The sequence below is a fragment of the Myxocyprinus asiaticus genome, chromosome 23 (assembly GCF_019703515.2).
Source record: "Myxocyprinus asiaticus isolate MX2 ecotype Aquarium Trade chromosome 23, UBuf_Myxa_2, whole genome shotgun sequence".
Classification (NCBI taxonomy): domain Eukaryota; kingdom Metazoa; phylum Chordata; class Actinopteri; order Cypriniformes; family Catostomidae; genus Myxocyprinus; species Myxocyprinus asiaticus.
This window is the reverse complement of record NC_059366.1, coordinates 6,276,464-6,304,106: the sequence shown is the minus strand read 5'-3', so window position 1 is coordinate 6,304,106 and position 27,643 is coordinate 6,276,464. Positions and strand designations below refer to the sequence as shown.

The following is a 27,643-nucleotide window of genomic DNA, read 5'->3' as shown; positions in this document are numbered from 1 at the left end:
GAATTATTTGATGTCCCAATGATTAAAAAAAAAATATCCTTATAAAATAAATAATGAATCATTCCATTACACTATTTCAGACTTGTTCGATATTTATTATTCAGTCAGAGGTGCATTGTTTCATATCAAATTCTTGTCCTGCATGTATTTTATGCAGCAAATGTAGACTTGGTGTGAATAAGTCTTTTACAATATGCATAAAAACAAATGAACAGTCTTTTTTATTAATCTAAAATGACCCAGTCAATTGACATGAGAGATATACATTTTGTTTTAGCTGTAATAAATAAATTATTCTCTTAATCAAAATAATAACTGTGCTTCATAGTTATAACGATTTCTACCATAACTAATTTCTGCAATATCTGTCTGGATATCATGACTAAACGGTTAACTGAAGATGCAAACAGAATTTAACAGCTCTTATTACACTAGTCAATAGAAAGTGAAAAATGATTGACAGGTATTTCAGTATGGTGAAATATGAAATTCAGCCTCATCATCTGAATAATCTTTAGAATAATCTGAACACAAACATTCCAATTACAAGCGCAAGACTTCCCTAATGGTTAAACAATTGTGCCAAGGCTGAATTTGTCAAGTTTTCGTTATTTAACAATTGGATACTTTTTTGAATGACAAATACTCATAGAGTGACTTGAAATGACTGAAATGTTTGTTGATACAAGTGAAAAAATTTGCTGATTTTGAAAAACCATCATCCGCAAGGATATAAATAACTGCACATTTTCAAAAGCTGCCAGTCAAAAGTTTGGACGCGCCTACTTATTCTTTTTTTTTTTTTTCTCCCCAATTCCCACAACTTAGTAAGTCCTCATGGTGACGCGATTGCTCACCTCAATCCGGGTGGCGGAGGACAAGTATCAGTTGCCTCCGCTTCTGAGACCGTCAATCCGTGTATCTTATCACGTGGCTTGTTGTGTATGACAACGCAGAGACTCACAGCATGTGGAGGCTCATGCTACTCTCCGCGATACACGTACAACTTACCACGCACCCCATTGAGAGCGAGAACCACTAATCGCGACTATGAGGAGGTTACCCCATGTGACTCTACCCTCCCTAGCAACCGGGCCAATTTGGTTGCTTAGGAGACCTGGCTGGAGTCACTCAGCACGCCCTGGATTCAAACTCGTGACTCCAGGGGTGGTAGTAAAATCTACTTATTCTTTTATTACTTTTTCCACCTTTTAAATTAATAGCAAAGTCAACAAACTGTGCAACATGAAAAATATAGGTATGGGAATTATCTAGTGACCAAAATATGGTAAGCAAATATGTTAAAATCTTATATTTAAGAAATATCTCAAGTAACTTCATGAGGTTTATCCTGAGATGATTTTTAGTTCCCGTTTATGCTGGACACTTGTTGGCTGCTTTTCCTTCACTATCTAATCCAGCTCATCGAATTAAACGAAAAATAAAATGTTTTAAGAAATTCTTAAATTATCACAATTTAAATTTCACTATAAAACTAGTGTCAAGCTTGTAAGCATATGCCTTAAGATGAAAACGTTTTTAATATCATGAGAATAAAATTCAGTCAGGTGTGTCCAAACTTTCACTGGTCGTGTAAATATAACTGGTAATTTTCAACACTTACTCTATTGCAAGACACACAGTTGAGTTTGGGCCCCTGTCAAGACATAGCCATTTGAAGAAATGGACCTGAAGGTTTTATAGATCCGAAGCACTAAACCATGTGTAAACGACAGCTGTATATAAAGAGGCAATTTGTCGGACAAGCTTAAAGAAGCCCCGCAACATTATTCATTAAATTCACTCTTGTACCATAATCATATTGTCAATAAATCAAACCTAAATTTTGTAAATAATTTGGCATTTACAATAAATTACATAAAAATAAACAGTCTTAAGAAAATACTAGTTTTAAAGGGAATCCAGTAAAGCATCAAGGTTAATCAGTCTGAAGGTTCGTGTGTCCCTTTTACAGCTGTTGTGACTCCTTCAATTCATAATAATTATTCAAAGTTCCTTTTGACCTGAACTTGTCCACTGGCAGTGTTGTAGACCATTTTTTTTTTATTTTTTTTTTTAAGTTTTACAGCTAAACAAAGCTTTTTTCCAAGTACGTTATCTTCTGATTCAAAGTCTAGATTCGGAGGTACGTGAAGGTCGAAGCTTCTCTGCATCAAATGCTTCCTTATTGGACAGGAAAGCAGTGACATCAGTTATCGTTGTGTGTTGGGACTAAAGGCTCAGAAGTCTGATGGTCTGATCATCATAGTCGTGGCCTTTAGTGAATATGCCGAGCCTTTCCAGTAGTACCATTTGATGCCATTGAAACGATTGGTGTTCTGCCCCTGCTGGTAGTACACACCATTGAGATTGGATGGTCCACAGGCGTCAAACCACCAACCTAAAATGAACAACAAAATCAAAAAAGTTTCTTCTTTGGACTTGAAAGCATCCTGTTCATGTAGTAAGATATAATGAGCTGAAAACAGGTTTCCTGTTTTTGCCTGGAATTTTGCAATGAAGTTTTCCAAGCGTTTTGGAAAAAGAGAAAATTAAATGTTGAGGAAAATAATCAGTTCTTCGAAAGAAAAAAAATATTTGAGTAACTTTATAGGAAAACTGGTAACACTGTTAACATGAATTAACAATTAACTATATGCTATATATTTATGAATGTAATTTTTTTTACACAGACTAATATCTTTTTAAAATTTAAAGTAGATGTTAACATCAGTTAATGCATTATGAACTAACTTAAACTAACAATGAACAAATGTATTTTTATAAATTAACATTAACTAAGATTAATAACTGCTGTAGAAATATATTGTTTATTGTTAATTATACCCAATGCATTTACAAATGTTAACAAAATAGAACAATGGTGTAAATTGTTACTTTAAAACTGTATGATTGTGTTGCTAACAAGGTTTTAGCAAAGTTAAAGACACCGTGAAATGGCTTGATAAGCTCACAATGTTAAAAATAAAAACCCTGTAAAATTTACAGTAAAAAACCTGGCAGCTGTGGATGCCAGAAATTCAATGTAATACAGTGGCCATCTTTCAGGCATAACAGGATGTCATTTTGGTGCCTGTATATTTTACAGTTTATTACTGTATATATATCGTTAAATTATATCATATTAATATACCAACCTACTGGAACTACAAATAAAATCTGCTTTGAACTTTTAAATGTACACTGTAAAAAATAAAATAAAAAAAAAATCCTGTTGTTTTTGTAAAAAAAAAAAAAAACAAACGAAAAAAAAAAAAAATACTGGCAGCTGTGGTTGCCAGAATAATTATGTGAAAAATACAGTAAAAATGTAAACAACTTTACAGAACAACCTGTAAATTTTACAGCTTAAAACTGTTGTTGAGACCGAGCCCAGAGAAGTCGGCAGCGCTTCTGGACAGAGTTGATGTAGGGCTTCTGCTTTGCATAGTAAAGTCTTAACTTGCATCTGTAGATGCAGTGGCGAGTGGTGTTGACTAACAAAGGTTTACTAAAGTTATCCCAAGTCCATGCTCATGATATCCATTACAGATGAATGATGTTTTTTAAGTCAGTGACGTCTGAGGGATCAGAGATCATGAGCATTCAGAACTGGTTTTCGTCTTGCCCTTACACACCGAGATTTGAACAGATTCCTTGAATCTTTTAACTATATTGTGCACTGTAGAGGGTGAAATGCCCCAAATCCTTCCAATTTGTCTTTGGGGAACATTGTCTCAAAGTGCTGGATTATTTGCTGAAGCATCTGTTGGAAAATTGACAAGTCTCAAATGATCCTTGCTCTTGAAGGACTCGGCTGTTTTTGGAGGCTCCTTATGTATAAGGAGTATACAGTACTATGATACGATTGCCTCACCTGTTTAACATCTGTTTCACATCGCCTTGTTATTTTAACTCGTAAAATTGCTATTAGTCTTAAATTCCTCCTGTTTCAACTTTTTTGGAGTGTGTGAAATTACTGTACATTAATAAATTCTCAAGGTAAATCATAATTTAATGTCTAGTTGTAGTGCTTTCAATATAGCAAAGGGTGAATATAATTTACAAATCACTCCTTTTTGTTTTTATTAGCATTTTTCATACTGTCCCAACTTTTTTGGAATTGGGGTTGTAGGTGGTATTAGGGGGAAAGACATTCTCATTCTAAAAAGCATGTAATTGGACATGTTTTTTTTTTTTGGTCCATATTCTCAGAGGAGAGGGACTGTAGATTATAAATACGTAGAACAGCTTAAACTTAATTTTTGGAGTACATTAGCAGGTAGATGGCCTCAAAGCTATTAAGAAATTGACCACAAAAGTCTAATTTTGATTTCATGGGGGTTTAACCTGGTAATCCCCAGCTATTCCCTCAAACCTCAGGATTGTCTCATAACAGCCCCAGAGTCCTGCTCATGTGTAGGGCAGCCAACAGGCAGGGGGATGTTAAGTGTTCAGGGAATATCAGAGAGGTGGTGGAGAGAACCACAACTCTAAGCTTTGTAAGCGAGAGCAAATCTTCAGTTCCCAGACCATTAATGTCAGCATTTGTGAAGGCTCAATTCCCAGCTGAACTGAACAGTGATTAACTTCTGTCTAATTTTGATTGTAAGCCATGACCCAAGGCGCCTTCAAAACTTGAAATTCTGGGGTATGTGCCAAGTGCCAGAGTTCACATGAGGGAACTCGGAGAAATGACCTTTTTTAAATTAATTAGGACATACAAAGAAGGATATGAAGTACAGAGTAACAAATTGAGGAACTGATAGAGGCATTTGCAGGTAACTCGCTCTTACCTCCTGAAAGCATTTGTGAGCATTTGCAAACACATTTGTCATTGTCTATGTCCTTTGTGCTGAAATCACTTCCTGGCTGGCCCATGCTACTGGTTCTTCCTGCTGTTCCACTGTAGCCACTTAGGTGTATCCTATGGAATTGCAAATGCAAAAATGAAATAGGGATTATGTCAGTTGAACAATGTGGAAAATTTCTGTTATTGAGAAGTGATGACCACCAATTGCATTATTAAAACACAATAAGAGCTAAAATCCATGTTCACAATATATTCCGTATTTATTTAAAGTTTAAAGTATACTATTCTAAGCTGGGTTGGGCGATATGGCTACAAATTCTCAAAATTTTTAATATATACTGTATATTAATAATATTCAGTATGCATATCAAAATGTATGTATTTTCTCAATGGCTTGAAAGGATGATTTCAATCAAACTATCATGTCACAAAAACAGCCATGTGGTTTAAAAGAATCAAGGTATGTTTTTCAAAAGTTCGTTTTTTTCATGTATATATTCAATAATGCATTTATATGAAAAATGCCACACAGAGACTTCCTTGAACATTTTTGACTGATGCAAAATACTAGTTGAATATTTATTTTGAATCTTTTCAATGAAATCAAATGTTTGAACAGATTCGTGGAAATAAATCAAACTCTAACAGTGTTTTTGCTGCCAGAGACTCTGTACTCAAGACGCTCTTTAGGAAACCCAGTGGCCAATTAAAAAGAGCTTTAAAATCATCTGAATATTTACAGTATTGTTTAAATTTATGTTGCCAGCAACATGTGACATTAGTTTATGTACTCTGCCAAATAATTTGTTTGAAATCTCTTTGATATCATTATAAAAATGGCAATTAGCCATTAGTTTGTTTAGGGGTCAAATGGCAAAAGTTGTCCGGAGGACTTTAGGACTATGTTGTGGCATGTTTTTGCATTAGGTAGGCCATAACTATTCCCAGATGACAAAATATTTTCTTTGGAGCTTTGGCAATTGTGTGCCAGCTCCCCAGAGTGTTCATGGCAGCATGAGTTCAAATGAATGTGGGTGTTGACATGGGTGTGTACTAGATCAACAGATATACCTTCCTGCTGTTTTATTTCAAACAAGAGAACATACTGATTACAAATATGATATATATGACTGTATGTATAGCATGAATGTTATCATATCATATGTGTTACCATATGAAAGGAGCGGGGTTGGGTAGTGTGACCAGAATCTTACATCTATGTATGATACATTTTATATCACAGTAAAGGCCTATATCCCAATGGAATATATATATATATATATATATATATATATATATATATATATATATATATATATATATATATATATATATATATTATTTATTTTTTTATATAAGGGTTTATATATTAAATAACGATTAGGTAATACAGAATACTGATTAATCCAGTAAATTAAATACCAGGGACTAAAAACGGTTCATGAATTAAAAGCCAAAAAAATACTGATTTTTTTGCAGAACATAATCGAAAACGGGAACGAAATACCTTTTAATTTTTCAGGAGTGAAAACGTTATTTTTAAATGCTTGTAACCAGTTAATAACTGGTTAATTTTGTTCAGATAATTTGTCTTTTTTTATCATGAAACCAAAGACGAAAGGGTTTATCACAGTACATTTTTGGAAATACATCACCTCCTGCTGCCCGAAAAAATGAGGCATTTCTCCTTTTAGAAGAGCTGTTAGTTGAAAACCCAGTGATAAAAAAAATAAAAATCATTAGGGCATCAAAAGGCAATGTTTAATCCAAATGTGCCCATGCAGTGTGTGTGTGCATGCAGGAGAGAGAGAGAGATTTAGGTTGTTAATTGATTTTAGATGGCCAGATATATTTTTGAAATAATACATTTATTGAAAAGACGTTACTTTATGTAGGATACTGTATACTTTGCTTGTTATGATATTCTATTATGAAAACTCCCCCACATGGATGAGGCAAGTGCCTTATTTTTTCCAAAACAAGTGCCTTGATTCTCTTGCGAAATCTGGCAACACTGCAGTTGGTATTTCACCCACCCTTAGCGCAGAGTACTGTCATTTAAAAAGAACGTTATTAACCATTCTTTTATTTCGGAATGAAACAATACTGTTTCTGCTCAGAACGAACCGAAATGAAAAACATTTTGTTTTTAGTCCATGTTATGAAAAGTACTTCTAATTTATTTTCCCTTTTATTTGTAACTTGGACACAAACCAAAAGATATTATTTTTTACAACAAATAAATAAGTCTAGCATCATGAAACAAACAGCTGCTTCATGATATACAGTTGTGCTCAAAAGTTTGCATACCCTGGCAGAAATTGTGACATTTTGGCATTGATTTTGAAAATATGACTGATCATATTTAAGGATAGTGATCATATGAAGCCATATATTATCACATAGTTGTTTGGCTCCTTTTTAAATCATAATGATAACAGAAATCACCCAAATGGCCCTGATCAAAAGTTTACATACCCTTGAATGTTTGGCCTTGTTACAGACACACAAGGTAACACACACAGGTTTAAATGGCAATTAAAGTTTAATTTCCCACACCTGTGGCTTTTTAAATTGCAATTAGTGTCTGTGTATAAAAAGTCAATGAGTTTGTTAGCTCTCACGTGGATGCACTGAGCAGGCTAGATAGTGAGCCATGGGGAGCAGAAAAAACTGTTAAAAGACCTGTGTAACAAGGTAATGGAACTTTTTATAAAGATAGAAAAGGATATAAAAAGATATCCAAAGCTTTGAAAATGCAAGTCAGTACTGTTCAATCACTTATTAAGAAGTGGAAAATTCGGGGATCTCTTGATACCAAGCCGAGGTCAGGTAGACCAAGAAAGATTTCAGCCACAACTGCCAGAAGAATTGTTCGGGATACAAAGAAAAACCCACAGGTAACCTCAGGAGAAATATAGGCTGCTCTGGAAAAAGACGGTGTGGTTGTTTCAAGGAGCACAATATGACGATACTTGAACAAAAATGAGCTGCATGGTCGAGTTGCCAGAAAGAAGCCTTTACTTCACCAATGCCACAAAAAAGCCCAGTTACAATATGCCCGACAACACCTTGACATGCCTCACAGCTTCTGGCACACTGTAATTTGGAGTGACGAGACCAAAATAGAGCTTTATGGTCACAACCATAAGCGTTATGTTTGGAGAGGGGTCAACAAGGCCTATAGTGAATAGAATACCATCCCCACTGTGAAGCAGGGTGGTGGCTCACTGATGTTTTGGGGGTGTGTGTGCTCTAAAGGCATGGGGAATCTTGTGAAAATTGATGGCAAGATGAATGCAGCATGTTATCGGAAAATACTGGCAGACAATTTGCATTCTTCTGCACAAAAGCTGCGCATGGGACGCTCTTGGACTTTCCAGCATGACAATGACCCTAAGCATAAGGCCAAGTTGACCCTCCAGTGGTTACAGCAAAAAAAGGTGAAGGTTCTGGAGTGGCCATCACAATCTCCTGACCTTAATATCATCGAGCCACTCTGGGGAGATCTCAAACGTGTGGTTCATGCAAGACGACCAAAGACTTTGCATGACCTGGAGGCATTTTGCCAAGACGAATGGGCAGCTATACCACCTGCAAGAATTTGGGGCCTCATAGACAACTATTACAAAAGACTGCATGCTGTCATTGATGCGAAAGGGGGCAATACACAGTATTAAGAACTAAGGGAATGCAGACTTTTGAACAGGGGTCATTTAATTTTTTTCTTTGTTGCCATGTTTTGTTTTATGATTGTGCCATTCTGTTATAACCTACAGTTGAATATGAATCCCATAAGAAATAAAAGAAATGTGTTTTGCCTGCTCACTCATGTTTTCTTTAAAAATGGTACATATATTACCAATTCTCCAAGGGTATGCAAACTTTTGAGCACAACTGTATACAGTGTGTGTATATATATATATATATATATATATATATATATATATATATATATATAACACACACACACACACAAATTAAAAGGAATATTATTGAATATATTAATTATTAATTGGATGAGCCACATTTGAAGCCTTTAAAGTAGCTGATATATAATAATTATATTTATTTATCACACATTTGCACATATACAGTGAAATTATTTTTTTTCACATATCCCAGCTAAGCTGGGGTCAGAGTGCAGGGTCAGCCATGATACGGCACCCCTGGAGCAGATAGGGTCAAGGGCCTTGCTCAGGGGCCCAACAGTGGCAACTTGGCAGTGCTGGGGCTTGAACCCCTGACCTTCTGATCAGTAACCCAGAGTCTTAGCCGCTGAGCCACCACTGCCCCTATATATGTATGTCCTCTGACTGCAAATCAATGGAATTGGAGATTAATGGCAAGTTACGACATTGCTCGGCAATCTAAAGAACTAAACTCTGCTTTGCGTTATGCCAAACAACACGTCTTAATGTTACACGGTCTATGGAATAGTCAATTATGATTGATCAGTTGTGGTCTGAAATTTCTGAACAACAACCGCGCATTCGGGGATTAAGTGATATCAAAACGGTCGTCCAGGTTTTGAGAGTCATCTAATCAATTTCTCGTATCACTCTTCAATCTCAACAAGTAAGCTAATAAAATAATTTCAACTCAAATCAATGTTTATTTTTGTTTATTTATTTGGCGAGTAGTCATGTAATAAGTGGGATAATGAGCAGTCAGGCTGTTTTTGCAGTATAAACACCAACAGAACTCCAATGCAAACCGGAGGTGGAATTCTAGAGACTCTGTGATTTCTTTCTTCTCACATAACGGCATGTTCATTTATTCATTTTCTTGTTATAATGTAAAGTCAAGCAGGTCTTTATTGAAAAATAAACCTCTTCAGTGTAATACAAGATATCCCTTGCATAACAAGTTCATTATGGTTTAGATTTGTTTGGGACATATCTTGCTGTGTAGTTGTTGCATTATTAAAGCAGTCCTACCCACTAAAACCACACAGATATAACTGCCGTTTTATAAATGTTTTACCATTTCTACAATTGCACATTATATACCACCATACAGACAACTCCAAGTATGGAAGTACAAAGTGGGTCCTCACCTGTAATTCTGCTTCTCTTCATCAAGTGAGAACTGATCATATTTAGAAAAGGCTGTATTCCCCTCCCAGTCCATCAAATCTATCCGGAGGATGTATTTCTTTTCTTGTGTCAACTTGGAGATGAATACATTCCCCAGCCAGTGTTCACCTGAGACATCTCCAAACCCCTGAGGTGAAATTACAGAAAATCAATTTATCATAGAAAAAGTCAGTTCATCTAAAAAGGACAATTTTGTCATTTGCTTGCCCTCTTTTTGTTTTAAACCTGTATGACTTTCTCTCACGGGTGGAACACAAAAGGTACCTTTTTGAAGAATATCCTAGCCACATAAAATGGCTAAAAGTGAATGTCCCCATTCCCTTTCATTACATGGGAAAGAGTAGCCAGGATATTCTTAAAAAATTCACCTTTTGTCTTCCACATAAGAAAGGCATGTGGGTTTGAGATGATATTAGGGTGGGTAAATGATATGAGAATTTTCATTTTAGGGTAAGCTATTCCTTTAAATTTGCCAGGAGAGGACCATGCGGAATGTGAGTGCCATTAAATCCCTACCATTGAGTAATTCTTCCACGTTTGATGGAAATCAACAAGGCCATTGAAGCGCTTCTGTATTACTGTCCATCCACCTCCATCCATCTCCATGTCACAGTAGGCCTGGAAACAGAAACGGTACATTACTTGCAACAATGCGCCCCAAGTCATTCATGTCCCTTCTATAAACTGAATCTCATGTCATGCCTTTCTTTTAAGAATTAACATAAACAAAACCTTTTCTTGGCCACTTTCTCAGAATGCTGAGAAGTCTTAAAAAGCTTGTTAAATTGCCAGACTTCATTTACTTCAAATGAAAGGTATCTTAGGAGATGGCTATTTGTGTAGAGGCATGTTTAGAATTAACTTCAGCAAGAGAGTTCTTAAAAAGAAAGGTTCACCCAAAAATGTACATTTCGTTCAGCATTTACCTGCATGTCGTTCTAAATTTGTATTTTTTTAGGGCTGTCAATTTAACATGATCATCATCTTCTTTCGGCTGCTCATGTTAGGAGTCGCCACGGCGGATAATCTGTGATCTGCATATTTGACTTGGCACAGGTTTTATGCCGGGTGCCCTTCCTGATGCAACCCCCCGTGGCTGGGGGACTCTCACCTAGGGGGCAATTTAGAGTCTGCAATTCACTTAACCTGCATGTTTTTGGACTTGTGGGGAACCCAGAGGAAACCCACATGAGCACAGAAAGGCCCAGTTGAGCTGGTACTCGAACTCGGGACCTTCTTGCTGTTAGGTGACAGTGCTAGCCACTGTGCCGCCCTAATTTAATTAATTGTGTAAAGAATGTGCAAAATCAGTTTTCAATCAAATTACTGTGCAATTTAACAATTTCTTTTACAAAAAAAATAAATAAAAAATCTTTATTCCAGCCCACATAAAAGCACCATAAAAGTATTATAAAAGTAGTCTAAATAATTTGTGCGTATATTCTAAGTCTTCTGAAGACATACATACAATAACTTTGTGTGAGGAACAGACTAAAATTTAAGCAGTACTTCACTGATAATCTCTTCTCTCATTTGCAGCCACATAGATGAAAATTTGCCGTGTTGGGATAAGTCATGGGACACGAGAACCAATGCCGCTTGGCATGATGTCAAACCGTGTACGACACAAGGCACCATTTAAAAATAAAAATATTGTTCTAGTGGATGGGATGAATATCAGTGAATAACAACTTAAATCAATCTGTTCACCTCACAAAGCTATAGTACTGCTTTAGAAGACTTGCAATATAGTGCACAAGTTGTAGGGACTACTTTTATGGTGCTTTTTTGGACTTTGGCAGCATAAATGATCATCTTTTTTAGTTGCATGATTTTCTTTGTCTTTTGTTTCTCAGAAGACAAATGAAAACAGTTTAAAGAAACATCATGGGAGTGAGTAAATAATGACATTTTATTTTTGTGTGAACTATTACTCTAAATGTGGAAGGACAATTTTGAAAATCACTGGACTGTTATTTTTTATTGATTTTTTTTAATGTATTTTGTTATGTTTGCAACCTTGTATTGTAGTAGCTTTTGGTTTTTCACCACCTTGACTTGAATTAAAGGGACAGTTCACCCAAAAATGAAAATTCTCTCATTATTTACTCACCCTCGTGATATCCCAGGTATGTATGACCTTCGTTCTTCAGTAAAACACATTTGAAGAAAAATAGAAAAATATTTCAGTTCAGTAGGTCCTTAATGCAAGTCGATGGTGATCTGATTTTTGAAGTTCCAAAAATCACAGACAGCCAGCATAAACGTCATCCATACGACTTCAGCAGTTAATGTTTTCTAAAGTGACACGGTTGCTTTTGGTGTGAAAAAGATCAATATTTAAGTACTTCTTAACTATAAACGTTTTTTTTTTTTTGTTTTTACTTCCAAACAACAGCTGTGTACTCATTCACGAGAGCACCGAGTTCACTTGGTCTCTCGTGTGACGAATGGCAAGTTATGGACGTAATCTCATGTTTTTTTCTCGGTTGAGACATCCAGGATAAGCACACAAACTCACCAGTGTGAGGAAAGAAACAGATAAATACAGATCTAAACCAAAACCAACAAAGCTTCTGTACAGCGTTCCTCCTCACTTCCGGCTTTGACGCTCGTGCCTCAGTTCTCATGTGTCTCACGTGCCAACGCGATTACGTCACAGGCCCATACCGCTGCAGAACGGAAGCATGATTTAGAGCAGTGGTGGGTCGCAGGTCTATTAGTACTGGGTCGCTGACAGCAGGGAAAGAGCAATGCCATGGTTCTCCCATTGAAGATTTTTCGGCGGCAAATTTAAAGTTAATCTCTCATTCAGCTAAAGGCTTATCATCTGCACTGCGATATAAAGCTTTCGCAAGAGTGTAACGGAACCAGCTCACGCTAATGATCTGCTCTGATCTCTGGCATGTGTGCACAACATCCGGGCTCCCTCGATATTGCAGAGTGCAGACCTCAAAACTGATGTGACCAATTTCAATTCTAGTGAGACTTTTCTAGTTTAAAGCATTACAGAGGAAGTCAAGTCAAACCTCTCAAACAGCCCCGACATGCCAAATAGTTCTGAGGAGGAAAAGAGCAACACTGTGCTATGCCCTATTTATTATTATTATAATTTTTTTAATTACACATCATCACCTTTACAAAATTATTTCACAGTTTTACCTGAGTAAAAGTAACTGTTATATTTTGACAATGTTATAGTTTCATTTGAAATAATATATTGGTAGAATTTATTAGACCTCATATTTATATCAACATATTGACATCAACAACAAAAATAATGTCACTTGATGCATGCCCTTATTTTTGAAAACCATTAACAAAACTATGCAAGATTAAAGGAAATGCGACCCAGGATACATTAAATTCAGGTTACGTTTTTACTTTGGTGGGTCGCCACTTGATTTCCAATGTAAAATCTGGGTCCCGAAGCAAAACTAGTTGAGAACCACTGATTTAGAAAAAGTACTTCATGTTTTTTGCACCAAAAGCGATCGTGTCGCTTTTGAATACATTAATTTAACCGATGGTGTCGTATGGATGATGTTTATGCTGACTATCTGTGATTTTTGGAGCTTCAAATGTCTTATCACCATACACTAGCATTTTAAGGACCTACTGAGCTGAGATATTTTTCTTCAAATGTGTTCTGGTGAAGAAAGAAAGTCATATACATCTGGGATATCATGAGAGTGAGTAAATGATGAGAGAATTTTCATTATTGGGTGAACTATCCCTTTAAGGCATTAGAGGTTGTTCTTACCTTGAACTGATGTTTTGTATCAGGTATGGTTAGTGAGTACACCCCACTTTCTTTGTTCCCAGACTTGAAGACTGCAGCACAGTCATTGTACTGTTCTGGGTTGTCCTGCATCATTGCAGAACTGCTACCTGGAAAAGAGATTTCTTGTTAAATTGGTACATAGGGCTGAGCGGTATGGCAGGATATAGTGTGCAGTGGTGGATATCCATAAGATACAAAACTGTAGAGAATTTGCTATACCGCTTATACAATGATAGACATAGTTAGAGCTTTCATTATCACTAGTGAGTGATTCTCGTAAAACCTGTCAAGAAAATATCCTGGTCCAATTTAACTCTAATCAAAAGAAACAAATAAGAAATTATATTTTGTATATATAAAATGAAGCCTATTTTTAGGGCCATTAAGATTTTTTACATAGTGGCATTATTTCATCATTATTTCATGCAACATGAAATAAAAATGAATTGTAAATTATTTATATATCATAGTGGTTTCACCTTCATACTGCCTGTCATTTTCACTGATTTTATTTAAGAAAGTCATTGTACAATAACACCTTTATTAGCTTATAGGTCTTTAGCTGAAAGTATTGGATGGTGATTTAAAATCGTTCACGATTCAGAGATTTGGAACTATGACAAATCAAGCATATTGTGTTTACTGTACTCTAATGATATTTATCTTTCGCTTTGTCTTTATCTAACTATCAGGCTGCTTTCTAGCCTTTTTTTTTTTTTTTTTTCAAAACATTTGAACAGCTGCCGGTAAGCTGGCATAATATTGTTTTGGGAGTTTTTGTCCCATGTGCGATAACGGTTGAAATGCTGACACAGGTGGACGGTTGCTTACCCACAGAGATGGTGTTGATCAGGTTGTTGACAGTGTTCGTCAGCTCCAGCTGCCTCTGCTCCATCTCTTTTATGATGCTGGCCTGCTTCTCCACCCGCTTTTTGAGTTGTTCCTTCTCCTCCTTCAAGTCCTCCAGCTCTGCATTCCTCTTTTCCTCCATGTCCTCCACTCGCTTCTCCAGGAAGCTGAGAAGAACCAAGAAGAGTTTAAAATACTGAGCTCTTCAGCTCTGTGGAGCGTGGCAGTGTAAATTTAAGCCATGGATACAGTTTTTGGAAGCATTTGTGTTATTGGTTAGTCAATCACATTAGGGATGCATGATATATTTGTGACCGATCTATCACTGGCCGATAATAGGGAACATTTAAATATTGTTATCATGCCGATAGAGGAATCACTGCCGATAATTTGTTACATTTATTTGCTTACAGCTGAGAATCTCTGACTGTCTGCGGCTTCTTTTCTTTTAGGCAGAGACAGGCATACAGTGCATTCATAAAGTATTCAGACCCCTTAATTTTTTTCACATTTTGTTATGTTGCAGCCTTATGCTAAAATGCTTTAAATTATTTATTTTTTCTCACATCAATCTACACTTCATACCCCATAATGACAAAGCAAAAAACAGATTTTTGATAACTTTGCAAATGTATTAAAAAGAAAAAACTGAAATATCACATTGACATAATTATTCAGACCCTTTGCTATGACACTTGAAATTTAGCTCAGGTGCATCCCATTTCTCTGGATCATCTTTGAGATGTTTCTGCACTTTGATTGGAGTCCACCTGTGGCTAATTCGATTGATTGGACATGATTTAGAAAGGCACACATCTGTCTATATAAGGTCTCACAGCTGAAAATGCATATCAGAGCAAAAACCAAGCCATGAGGTCAAAGGAACTGCCTGCAGAGCTCAGAGACAGGATTGTGTCGAGGCACAGATCTGAGGAAGGCTACAAAAATAATTCAGCTGCATTGAAGGTTCCCAGGAGTACAGTGGCCTCCCTAATTCTTAAATGGAAGAAGTTTGGAACAACCAGGACTCTTCCTAGAGCTGCCCGCCTGGCCAAGCTGAGCAATCGGGGGAGAAAGGCCTTGGTAAGAGAGGTGACCAAGAACCTGATTGTCACTATGGTTGAGCTCCAGAGATCATGTGTGGAAATGGGAGAAACTTGCAGAAGGACAACTGCAAAACTCCAATGATCTGGGCTTTATAACAGAGTGGCCAGACGGAAGTCTCTCCTCAGTGCAAGACACATGAAAGCTCGCTTGGAATTTGCAAAAAAGCACCTAAAGGACTCTCAGGCTGTGAGAAACAAGATTCTCTTGTCTGATGAAATGAAGATTGAACTGTTTAGCCTCAATTCCAAGTGTCATGTCTGGAGGAAACCAGGCACCGCTCATCGCCTGCGCAATACTATCCCAACGGTGAAGTATGGTGGAGGTAGAATCATGCTGTGGGGGTGTTTTTCAGCGGCAGGGATTGGGAGACTGATCAGGGTTGAAGGAAAGCTGAACGCAGCAAAATACAGAGATATCCTTAGTGAAAACCTGGTCCAGAGCACTCAGGACCTCAGACTGGCCCGAAGGTTCACCTTTCAACAGGACAATGACCCTAAGCACACAGCCAAGACAATGCAAGGGTGGCTTAGGGACAACTCTGTGAATGTCCTTGAGTGGCCCAGCCAGAGCCCAGACTTGAACCCAATTGAACATCTCTGGAGAGACCTGAAAATGGCTGTCCACCGACGATCCCCATCCAACCTGAAAGGTTGAAATCATTAAAACTCATTTTTTTAACCATTCCACAGATTTCATGTTAGCAAACTATAGTTTTGGGAGTCATTTATGACATCTACTTTGTACATGACACGAGTAATTTTTCCAACAATTGTTTACAGACAGATTGTTTCACTTTTAATTGACTATATCACAATTCCAGTGGGTCAGAAGTTTACATACATTAAGTTAACTGTGCCTTTAAACAGCTTGGAAAATTCCAGAAAATGATGTCAAGACTTTTGACAATTAGCCAATTAGCTTCGGATAGGAGGTGTACTGAATTGGAGGTGTACCTGTGGATGTATTTTAAGGCCTACCTTCAAACTAATTTCCTCTTTGCTTGACATCATGGGATGTGGTTCATCCTTGGGAGCAATTTCCAGATGACTGAAGGTACAACGTTCATCTGTACAAACAATAGTACGCAAGTATAAACACCATGGGATCACGCAGCCGTCATACTGCTCAGGAAGGAGACGCATTCTGTCTCCTAGAGATGAACGTAGTTTGGTGCAAAAAGTGCAAATCAATCCCAGAACAACAGCAAAGGATCTTGTGAAGATGCTGGAGGAAACAGGTAGACAAGTATCTATTTCCACAGTCAAACAAATCCTATATCGACATAATCTGAAAGGCTACTCAGCAAGTAAGAAGCCACTGCTCCAAAACCACCATAAAAAAGCCAGACTACAGTTTGCAAGTGCACATGGGGACAAAGATCTTACTTTTTGGAGAAATGCCCTCTAGTCTGATGAAACAAAAATTTAAATGTTTAGCCATAATGACCATCGTTATGTTTGGAGGAAAAAGGGTGAGGCTTGCAAGCCGAAAAACACCATCCCAATCGTGAAGCATGGGGGTGGCAGCATTATGTTGTGGGGGTGCTTTGCTGCAGGAGGGACTGGTACACTTCGCAAAATAGATGGCATCATGAGAAAGGAAAATGATGTGGATATATTGAAGCAACATCTCAAGACATCAGCCAGGAAGTTAAAGCTTGGTCACAAATGGGTCTTCCAAATGGACTTTGACCACAAGCATACCACCAAAGTTGTGGCAAAATGGCTTAAGGACAACAAAGTCAAGGTATTGGAGTGGCCATCACAAAGCCCTGACATCAGTCCAATAGAAAATGTGTGGGCAGAACTGAAAAAGTGTGTGCGATCAAGGAGGCCTACAATCCTGTCTTGGTTACACCAGTTCTGTCTGGAGGAATGGGCCAAAATTCCAGCAACTTATTGTGAGAAGCTTGTGGAAGGCTACCCAAAACATTTTACCCAAGTTAACCAATTTAAAGGCAATGCTACCAAATATGAACAAAGTGTATGTAAACTTCTGACCCACTTGGAATGTGATGAAAGAAATAAAAGCTGAAATAAATAATAGTTTCTACTATTATTCTGACATTTCACATTCTTAAAATAAAGTAGTGATCCTAACTGACCTAAGACGGAATGTTTTCTATGATAAAATTTCAGGAATTGTGAAAAACTGAGTTTAAATATACTTAAATGTGTGTGTGTGTATATATATATATATATATATATATATATATATATATATATATATATATATATATATATACAGTATATGTATACACCGATCAGCAACAACATTAAAACCACCTGCCTAATATTGTGTAGGTCCCCCTCGTGTTGCCAAAACAGCACAAACCTGCCTCTCAGAAAAGCATTCAAGGAACTCACAATTATTCATTTACTTCATGTAACTCACTGAGTTCACCTTAAAATTTATATTTTGTGTACACAATAATGAAAATTTAGTAAAGCTAAAAATGTTTTAAATGCCAAACATTTTTGCTTATAACTTCATGAAACATAAACAGAATATGGAAAATAGCAAATACTTTCAGCAAAGGATAGCACCAAACACAACACGGTGCATAGATCTTGAAATGGTCTTCACAAAGTGATGTGATTTAAACTAATGTGCTTGTTGCACGGTTCGCCCTCCGTAAAGATTGCCTTCCTGGGGGTTTGTCCACAATGGTAGTGAAGCGCAGGTTAGCACCATCCTAAGAACATCCCTGATTGCATCTGTTTGTGCATCATCAATATTTCTGTAAATATTCATATAAATGGGCACCATACAATTATGCAAGTGTATTTTCGTTTATGTATCGTAAAGATCAGCATACATCTTTAATATAGGCACATTTCTGGTTCATGTTACATCCATCAAACCGCAGCGAGTTTCCAAGCTTTAAATGGCACCTATTCTTCAATTAAGTTGCTCTTAATTAATTTTTGGATGAACTATTCCTGTAAAGCTCTGTATGAGATGTAGTGTTAGGTAAGTTACTCATATTACTGATTAATTCATTGAAAAATTAAACCATTTACTAATTACTTTTAAGTTATAACACACTTTTCACAAATGTTTGTTTTTCCACTCAATGAATATCTATATTTCCTCTTTGTTTATTGTCGCACACCCTTCAGCTGTCACAGAAATGCACAAAGACGTACAAATGAACATAGTGTCTGTTCCAAAAACTTAGTGAGCTGCCTTGATGTCTCCTACCTACTATGGCAGCATCCTAACTGAAATGATGCCTCATTAGAGAGCGATTTGGAACACACTACATTGGTGGCATGTCCCCTCACAGGCAGCGCACGGGACACTCGACTCATAACTGATTTCAATACAGGTGATGTGAGAGAAACAACATGATACTCTTGAGCATAAATATGCATAGTACACACACATTTTGGGTAAAATAGTTTCCTATGAGATTGAAGTAATTTTTATCGATACTTTTTAGTACTGAATGGATTATAAGTATATTTATAATGGACATTTCTCTCGGTTTGTCCGCCATCTTAAATGTATGTTTACCGAGCTCATCACAGTATATGCTGGGATCGCCTACCTGAAGAATACATACAACGCTTCCTTCGAATTTGGCCAAACTGAGATATCTTAGGGTAGATATCTCGTCCAGAGGAAGCTCACTAGATTTTGGAACAGACCCATAAAGTCATGTTTTAAATGTATAATACAAAAATATTATTTCAAACAAATGTGTAACCCAAGTAATGTACTTCAAAGTAATTAATTGAAAGTCAGTACCTGTAATCTGATTACACAATTCTAAAATGTAACATGTTACACTACTTTTGACTTTAAAAGTAATTTAACTAATTACTTTAATATTTAGATTACGACCAACACTGGTGACATGAATAGTTCTTTACATACTTTACAGATTTTGAAGAAGCTACGAAAAAGGTCCTTTGAGAGGGGTTAAGAATGGTATGAATATATAACAAAGTATTTATTACCTGTTCTTTTCATTCAGTTTGTTGATATCATTTATCTGCTGCAGAATTTCTTTTTCCAGTTTGCTGGTTGAAATGGAGTTCTCAAGAAGCTTACGCTCTAGACGAGTTGTTTGATTAATTACCTAAAGATGAAAAAAGACATGGTGTTTCCCACAAAAAGCATTTTAGATAAGACTCCCGCTTTAATTGCAATGGCCTTGAAAAGATGTGTCATTATGTGAACTATTTGGCAAGGCCTAAACTGCTGACTGCTAATGTGATGACGTCCATGAAATCTTTGTTTATTTATTTCCATGTTCACTCGCTCTCACTGAGTCAAACTCTCTTCTGAAGGTATTTTCTAGTCTTCCAGCAGTATGTGTTTCATTACACGAAAGTCTTGGCTTTAACATTTGAACCTGATCTCATGAAAATTACATAACTGCAGCAACATTTTTGCAAAATGACATTACATGGTTCATTACACGTATAAATAAGCGAGCTCATGCAATTTGCTAACATGCAATTGATCGCGCCTGAACAAGCAAGTAAATATAGTTAATTATGTACTGCAAACATTAAAATGTATAGCCTTACAAGTCATACAAAATAGTAAAAGTGTTTAGATGTCATTAGAAAGCATTGTGTGAGGAACAGGGCAAAATTTGTTTTATGAACAGATAATTTGCTGTTTTTCTGGTGATTTGTGTGAAAAGCAATCAAAGTCATTGCTGTCGTAGCACCTCTAGTGTTCATTTCACTTGCAATGTGTTGCGATGCATACAACGAACCACGTGAAAATAATTTTGCAAATATGTAGGTATAGTAATGTGATTCCCGGTTGTAACATTTACAGTGAGTTCTGACAGACAGTTAAATAAAAAATAATTTTGCAGTTGACCACAAACTTTTGAAGAGCATTACAGTGCCTATCCTTTTTCATATCCTTTTCATCACAGGGCAGAAACAGGACAATCAATGTCCAGTAAGAGGCAAAGCATTTTAGCCTTTCATAAATGAGTAGGGTTTTCATATAAACATGTTTATTGAGATTATTGTATTTTTCTCTAAGAGCGAAGTTGAGATTATCTGAAATCCTTGCCATTGAATTTAAACGGCTTTGTTGTGAGGCTTTTGAACTTGAAAACATTGAGTTTTTTGGCCAAATGAGGCACTTCATTTGGCCAAAAATGCAGCACACAAAGGCAAGACTGGATTACCAGTTTAAGTTGAGCATAAAAAGTTACAATTTAGAGTAGATTGCTAGTAAATTGCCACTGTAGGCAGCATTTTTAAGAATAATAGACATGCTCTTGCCGTTCACGCTATGTAGGGCATTCCAAATCAGTCATGGGTGAGTTACAATACAGGTTAGGATGCTGCCTAAGAAGTCAGCTGCCTATATTGGCAGTAAACAATGAGGCAGATCACTAGGTTTAAAAAAAAGAGCCAGTATCTACTGAAGTACACACTAAAGCAGGGGTCGGCACAGCCATTGACCAGAAAAAAAAGAAAAAAAAATGGCACCCCATGTCAAATAGTTTGCCGACCCCTGCACTAAACCAGTGGTTTGACCCTCACCTGTGCTTCAACAGTGGTGATTTTTCGTGTTTGCTCTGCTGTCTGACTCAAGATGCTGGTCCCAATCTTGATCATGGTCACTGTATGGTTTTGCACTGCGTCATGTTGAAATTGAGCCATGTCTTGTTTGAGGTTCTCCTGAATGTAGTTCTCCAGCTGTGGAAGAGATGACATGCAAAGTGTCTGAGATCAGTTCGGGCATGACCAAAAGTTTCTGGACAACCAAATGTGCTTGAACAATTATATTTAAAAACATCGCCATTAATAGGGAGTTGATCCTCCCTAACAGCCTCCACTCTTTGTGAAAGGCTTTCCACAAGATGTTGGATTTGCTACCTTTCAGACACAAGAGCATCAGTGAGATCATGTCCACTGTGTGGCTTTAAAAGTGAGTTAAATTTTCTGATGAGGTTTTTGATTTTTAAGAGTAATGCTCTATCCCTAACCTAACCCTACCCTAAACCTTAAACCCAAACCTAACCGATAGTGTTATAAAAGCAAACGTGAGATGAATGATAAAAGTAAATGTAATGATAAATGTAGTTGGTTATGTAATGCAAATGTAAAAATGTGTCAAAATCATGAGCTATAGTTAAAGTGTTTAGACGTCATAAGATAGCACTGTGTGAGGAACGGCGCGAAAAAAATTCTAAACTGATAACCTGCCACTTTATGTGAAATTCAATAAAAAACCATTGTTGTTGTAGCACCTCTAGTGTTCATTTCACTAGGAAACTGTCATGATATGTACAACAAGCCATGTGATTGTATGCACCTGTTAGTAATGTGTGAAGCTGAAATTGCCAGACCTGAATTTAGAAATTAGAATAGGGTGTCCACGTAATTTTGGCCATGTAGTGTACAACTCTGTCTGTCTGCATCTGTCAGTTTTTTGTATGTACATGGTTGTGTGAGATAGTGGTGCTCTGCTATTGTATTTAAGAGACTGAATGTAAGTTTTGCAGATGGAGTTTGTTCCTGCCTGATACTATTAGGTAAGAATATATCGAAAACACAGCCTACTCTTCGAACAGAAACATCGTCAAAATGGACTCTCTTGACTTTCATGCAGATCTAAGTACAACACAATGGTTATGTAAAGAAAATAACCTTTCCTAAGTGAGGTTATCTTAAGCTTTATTGTAATGTTGAAGGGGTGGTCCTTCCATTCTTAGAAGCTTCAATGGGTGAGTGGTCTCATTTCAAAATTAGACTTACTGAGAATCCTGCCAGATTTGTTACGGTCTGTTGTACTTTAATTTTCCACTGGGTAAATTAAGTAGGTTCAGAGCTTATTATGATGGATTAATTAAATCTGGCATCACAATCAACAGTCATGACCCCTTTCAAGAAAGTCAAAAGGTAAACCATGTCTTAAGCTCTCAGTTGTCATAATCATCAATTTGTGGAATTATGTGCACTTGGCAGGCAATTTTTCCTCTTTTAATTTATGTGGAGCAAGCTGTTTGTTTGTTTGGCCAGACACATATTTCTTGCAAATTTAATTGCGAATGCTTGGCCAACCTATTGTAAGTGCGCAAGCCTGTTGTAAATACTTAACATGCATTATTGTGGCAGCATCAAGCCTAAGTACTCAAGGGAACGATAGTTACCTTCACATATCTGTGGCATTATGCAGATGTGTTATTATCAGAGACTATTTAGCAGAGACGGACCGCTTCTATTAAAATGAATGGGAGAAAAAGGAGCTCTAAGCGCCCAACAGTCAACGGATGTAGAAAGGAAGTCCTGCCTTACAGGTAAAAGAGACAATCACCTTTTAGATACAGACATTGCCTGTCAATCAACTCGAGAACGTGCGTGCACATTAGCTATACAAGCTGGAAAAATTTTGTTTTTTAGTGTAATATGAGGTAAAGAAGCCAGTGTTGTCAGATTTTACTGCTGATTTGAAATCCCCCATTCAAGTAGATAGGAGCTGCACTGTCGTGACTGGAAATAGCCTCCTGGGAGCATTCTAAAGATGGCCGCCAGTGGACTGACTTGCTAGAAAGACTTCATTGTTCAGTTAGCTAGCTATAAACTTGCTAATAAGACCTAACTTGCTCAGCAAGATTTTCTTGAAACTGTTGCTCTGCCCAGTGGAGAAGACTGACCATAGAAGAAGACTGATTGCTGTAGTACGTCAACTCTTAGAATGCAATGTCTTCTTGCATTGGATTATGAATTATGGCTGTCAAATTAAAATTCAAAAATTAATCGAATTTAAGATAAAAATGAATGACGATTAAGGTGCGGTCACATTTACCTTTTCCTGGTCGAAATTCCGCAGGCAAAAAAGATGTGGGCAAACATTGAGCGCTAAAAATATTACTGCCAAGCAGCCTCTTTTTAATGCTGCATAATGTACGTTAAAAATGTATATGTTAAAAAGAACTTGTCAGTTAAAATGTTTTCCTCGTCCATTGTGAATATTCAGTGTTGCTGTGTACGAAGCACCGCCCACACAGAGGTCATTGCAAAACCAAGCAACTTCGTATTGGTCAACGCGACGAATACACCTGTCAAAGTTCACCAAACTTGAACGCCACGCGAAATCCGCGAGGGGAAATTCTTTGCCACCAGAAGTCCATTGCACGAAATCCACGATCGTGCAGATTCCCATTGAAATGACTGCATTTTGTTTGCAGAATTTCGTCGCGCCTTTAGGCGGAGGTCTTTGGCCATTGCGTCTTGCTCTCTTATCAGCACCTCACCTGTCAGCTTTTTTGTTTTAAAATGCTGTTTAAGGAGAGGAGTTCAATTTTGAAATCGCAGCGTTCTCTTCCATTTTGTTACACTTCGTCAATCCACGTCATTGTTGACGTGGATTTAAAAATCTGGTGATCACTGATTTGATCAAGCTTTTTTCCCCCTACCTGAAATAATGTCATTTAAATTCAAATAATATTCAAATTTTTGTTTTGTTGACAGCCCTATTATGGTTTGCTTTGTGATACATTTCAGAAAACAATGATGTGTGAAATTGAGCTTCGTAGCTTGAATTGTTTGCATTCATGTACTTGCTTCGGGCCTTAAACTTCTCAAAATGTATTGCACTGTACACTCAGGTGGTCATTTAATTTGAAAAACAAATGAATTGTTTGGAATAGTAAAAAAATAGAATCAAGATGTTGAGTACATACAGTAAAAAAAAAAAAAAAAAAGTTACTTTATCCTTAGTGCTAAAATAGACATACCGATAAGGCGCCTACCATTGATTTCAGTGGTGGTGGTGCTTCTCAAGGACATAGAGGAAAATCGCAAGCATTTGCGAAAGTGAAAAGTTGAGAATTTTGCAGCAAAATACTCTGACGTTGGCCTCTTTTGACCAAAGGCAAGTTCAACTGTCCTTTCAGAAATCCAATTTGCTTTGTTCTTGTTTGATTTCAGACTGACTCTGCTCAATCCACACCCTCAAAATGGATCTTTGATGTTTTAGGCATGATCTCAGATCGAGTATAGCCAATTTTATTTTATTAACTTATAATAATAAAAAATAAAACGGATCATGAAATTTGTGTTGTTAAAGCTATTGCGAAACCTCAATTATGAAAGCAATTCCCTAAGTAAAAGCATTTAACCTGTGTCAGTTCAAACAATGACTTTTCCACTTGATCAAAAAATATTTTTCTTCTTACCTTTGGAAGTTTTAATTATAAAGAAAAACACAATAATTAGGCCAGTTGCTGTAAATAATCTCAATCCCAGCGGAGTACAAATCCGATCCGAATGTTCTTTTTCCTGTATTGAATTCCTGATGAGCCAACACTCAAACAAACAGGATGGAAATGATGAGTGACGAGTTGCATCCTCAATGAAAACATTTTTAGAATGCAGAGAGGAAAAAGAAAATCACAGTGGCCTTTGCCGTTTACTCACTTTGTTTGTTTGCTGAGTCCGGAAGACCAGTTTACTACTGCACTGTTGAATGAATATTTTTAACTTTTGACAACTTCTGTAATCAGGTTAATTTTGTTTGTCTTCCTCTTATGATTGCATCATGCCTGTTTTGTGGAGCACAGCGTTACGTGAGGCTTTCATAACGTATCATCAGAACTGCGAGCAGGACATTCCATTGATAGTTTATGATCTAATCAGTTGTTTACTCTTGCTCCAAAGGATCCAAATAGGCGGCTTGTTTGTTCAGTCTATTTACACAAAAGTGCGTCCACATACTGACACATTGTTTTACCGGCACGAATGAAAAGTGACTTGGCCACTTATGAATCAGATATCCCAATAGTGTGAGATTCTAGTGGCAGTAGTCTTCACAGCACAGAAAATTTGGGAACATTGACTCTTCCACAGTGCTTTGAGTACTGACAGCACATGATCATACAAACATGCTCTAAAAACATGCATTTCAAACTGAATGTTACCTCTAATGTGCTATCCCATCCCCTAATATGAATTTTATCTTATGTTAAAATCTTACAGCTAGAATTATCTCTGGAACTAGAAGGGATGTATGCCCCCTTCCTTTGGCAGTGTTTCAGTTCATTCTGCCCACCAGCTTCTCTCTGGCACCTGCAGTTTGTATGCAGGCTCTTCTGGTTTAGTAGTCAATCACTCATTAACCTAAACTGTGTAATACAGTCTTGAATGAGTAGAACATCTTCACCTACAGTACACATATTCAAAAGGCATTACTGTAGGTTTATTTCTGCATTGTTATGTCTACCATCTATTGTTACTTGTCAACTAGTCAATACAAATTTCAAAAAGTATCAAACTCTAGTGGTTTTGCAGTTGAACCCATTTAACTGTAGTTTATCAGATTTAGCATGAACTTGAATTGAACCAGGGACAAAGAGCTAAATCTTTGACTTTCAGTACAGTACAGTGAGCCTTATTTGTTACGGTTTAAAATGCTGTTTCTTTTTCCAGTGTGGGCTAACATAATCCAGCTCTTGGAATTTGGTGAAATAAGCTTTGGTCAGTTTATATAATGAGATATGTTTGACTGCCCCTTCATCTTCCTTGCCTCACTGGTGGCATTGAAAGGAATGACGTTCATTCCTTTAAACCTAAGCATTCAATGCTGTTTCCTGATTTTAAGCTGCTTGACTGAACTGATTACACTGTTCCATTGTGCGAAAAGCACACTGAAGTCATCTCAACCGTTCTCTGGCATCAAGTCATTATTCACACTTGGGGCGATTGCTTGGTCCGAACCCAAGTTCAATTCCACCCCTCTCCTCCTGCCCCTACAGATCTCATTTTCCCATTGTATTTTTGGGTCTGACGCGCAGTTCTGTAGTGTCATCAGTGTGAGGACCAGTAGCGACTGTTTACCACTGTAGCTAGGTAACGACTTGGATGAGAAGACACTTCCAATATAATACGTTTTCGTTTTAAAACTGTTTTCTTTTTCCTAACGTTATTGTTTTCCAAAGTATGCGGTGATAGCTAGTATTTTCGAAAAACACTCATTCGGTGAAGGAAAATGCCACTCTAGTATGGATGAGAGGCGGAATGTGTTTTCAAATGAAATTGTATTAGTGTGGACGTGGCTTGAGTTAAGATTTTGGCCCTTTGGTTTTACCACCAGAACTTTGCACAGATCAGCACTTGCGTTCGTCTGCGAAGGACGCATTGCAAGAGAATGCAAGCTGCTCTCTGAAGGCAATTTACTGGGAGACAAGCAGCTATGAGAAAGCCATTATACTATCTATAATAAGTGTGACCGGGAGCATGCAAAAATGCATCATCAGTCGTGGTTCCCTTTCAAGAGTTTCAGCGGATTGCTTTCATACCAATTACGAACCGTACTATGGAGTTTACATGAACCATATCCCAGACCACCTTTTCAAGCGGACTCAGGTGCAATTTGCTGGTGCGCATCTGAATTACCAACCAACTGAACCAAACTCTGACTTCAAACAGACTTGCACCAAAAGCTCTAGTATGAAAGTGTGTACCTTTTAAAACTAAACTTTGGTGACTGTACATTCAAGAGGACGTTCAAGAGGAACTTACCTTTTGCAGCCATTGTGTGTTGTTCTCCATGATGGTCTCTAGTTGTTCCAGTCTTTGGACTGAGCTGTCATAGTCAACCAGATCATCTCGCTGCTCTTGGTTGTTGTAGGTGCTTGAAGAGCCGCCACAATTCTGCGGTTCTGGCAGCAGAAAGGTGTAAGTACATGGCCCATTCTGGATCTGGTACTGCTTCTTCTCTGAGGAATCGGAATTTGTCATAAATCCTTCCCCAAAACTAAGGCAATAACTTAGAAATATTATCCCAGCATTCAGCATTTTCATTCCTAAAATATGTAATATTATTTCTTCTAGCTGTGCAATTAAACTCTTCCTTTTTCTCTAATTGGAGTTCTGGATGCGTGAAGAATGAGGACTCCTGGTGTCTGTCTCTACATCCACTTGACTCCTTGTCCAGGATTGTGCTCGCACTGTATGTGAGCTTAATTTATATCCCATCAAGAGCAGTAGGAGGAGACAGTGTCAC

At 37.2% G+C, this 27,643-nt stretch overlaps 2 protein-coding genes across 3 annotated transcripts in view; one reads left to right on the top strand and one right to left on the bottom strand.

Moving 5' to 3' along the window:
- Positions 1–27,643, top strand: part of LOC127413921 (microcephalin-like) — an 82,832-nt gene that overhangs the window by 31,003 nt on the left and 24,186 nt on the right. The window lies entirely within an intron of this gene.
- Positions 88–27,563, bottom strand: LOC127413935 (angiopoietin-2-like). Its single transcript, XM_051651515.1, has 9 exons — positions 27,160–27,563; positions 21,178–21,333; positions 19,618–19,739; positions 14,528–14,712; positions 13,676–13,803; positions 10,429–10,530; positions 9,873–10,039; positions 4,797–4,927; positions 88–2,401 (listed from the first exon to the last, which is right to left on the bottom strand). The coding sequence occupies exons 1-9, from the start codon at positions 27,439–27,441 to the stop codon at positions 2,241–2,243; spliced, it is 1,434 nt and encodes a 477-aa protein (XP_051507475.1). The 5' UTR covers positions 27,442–27,563; the 3' UTR covers positions 88–2,240.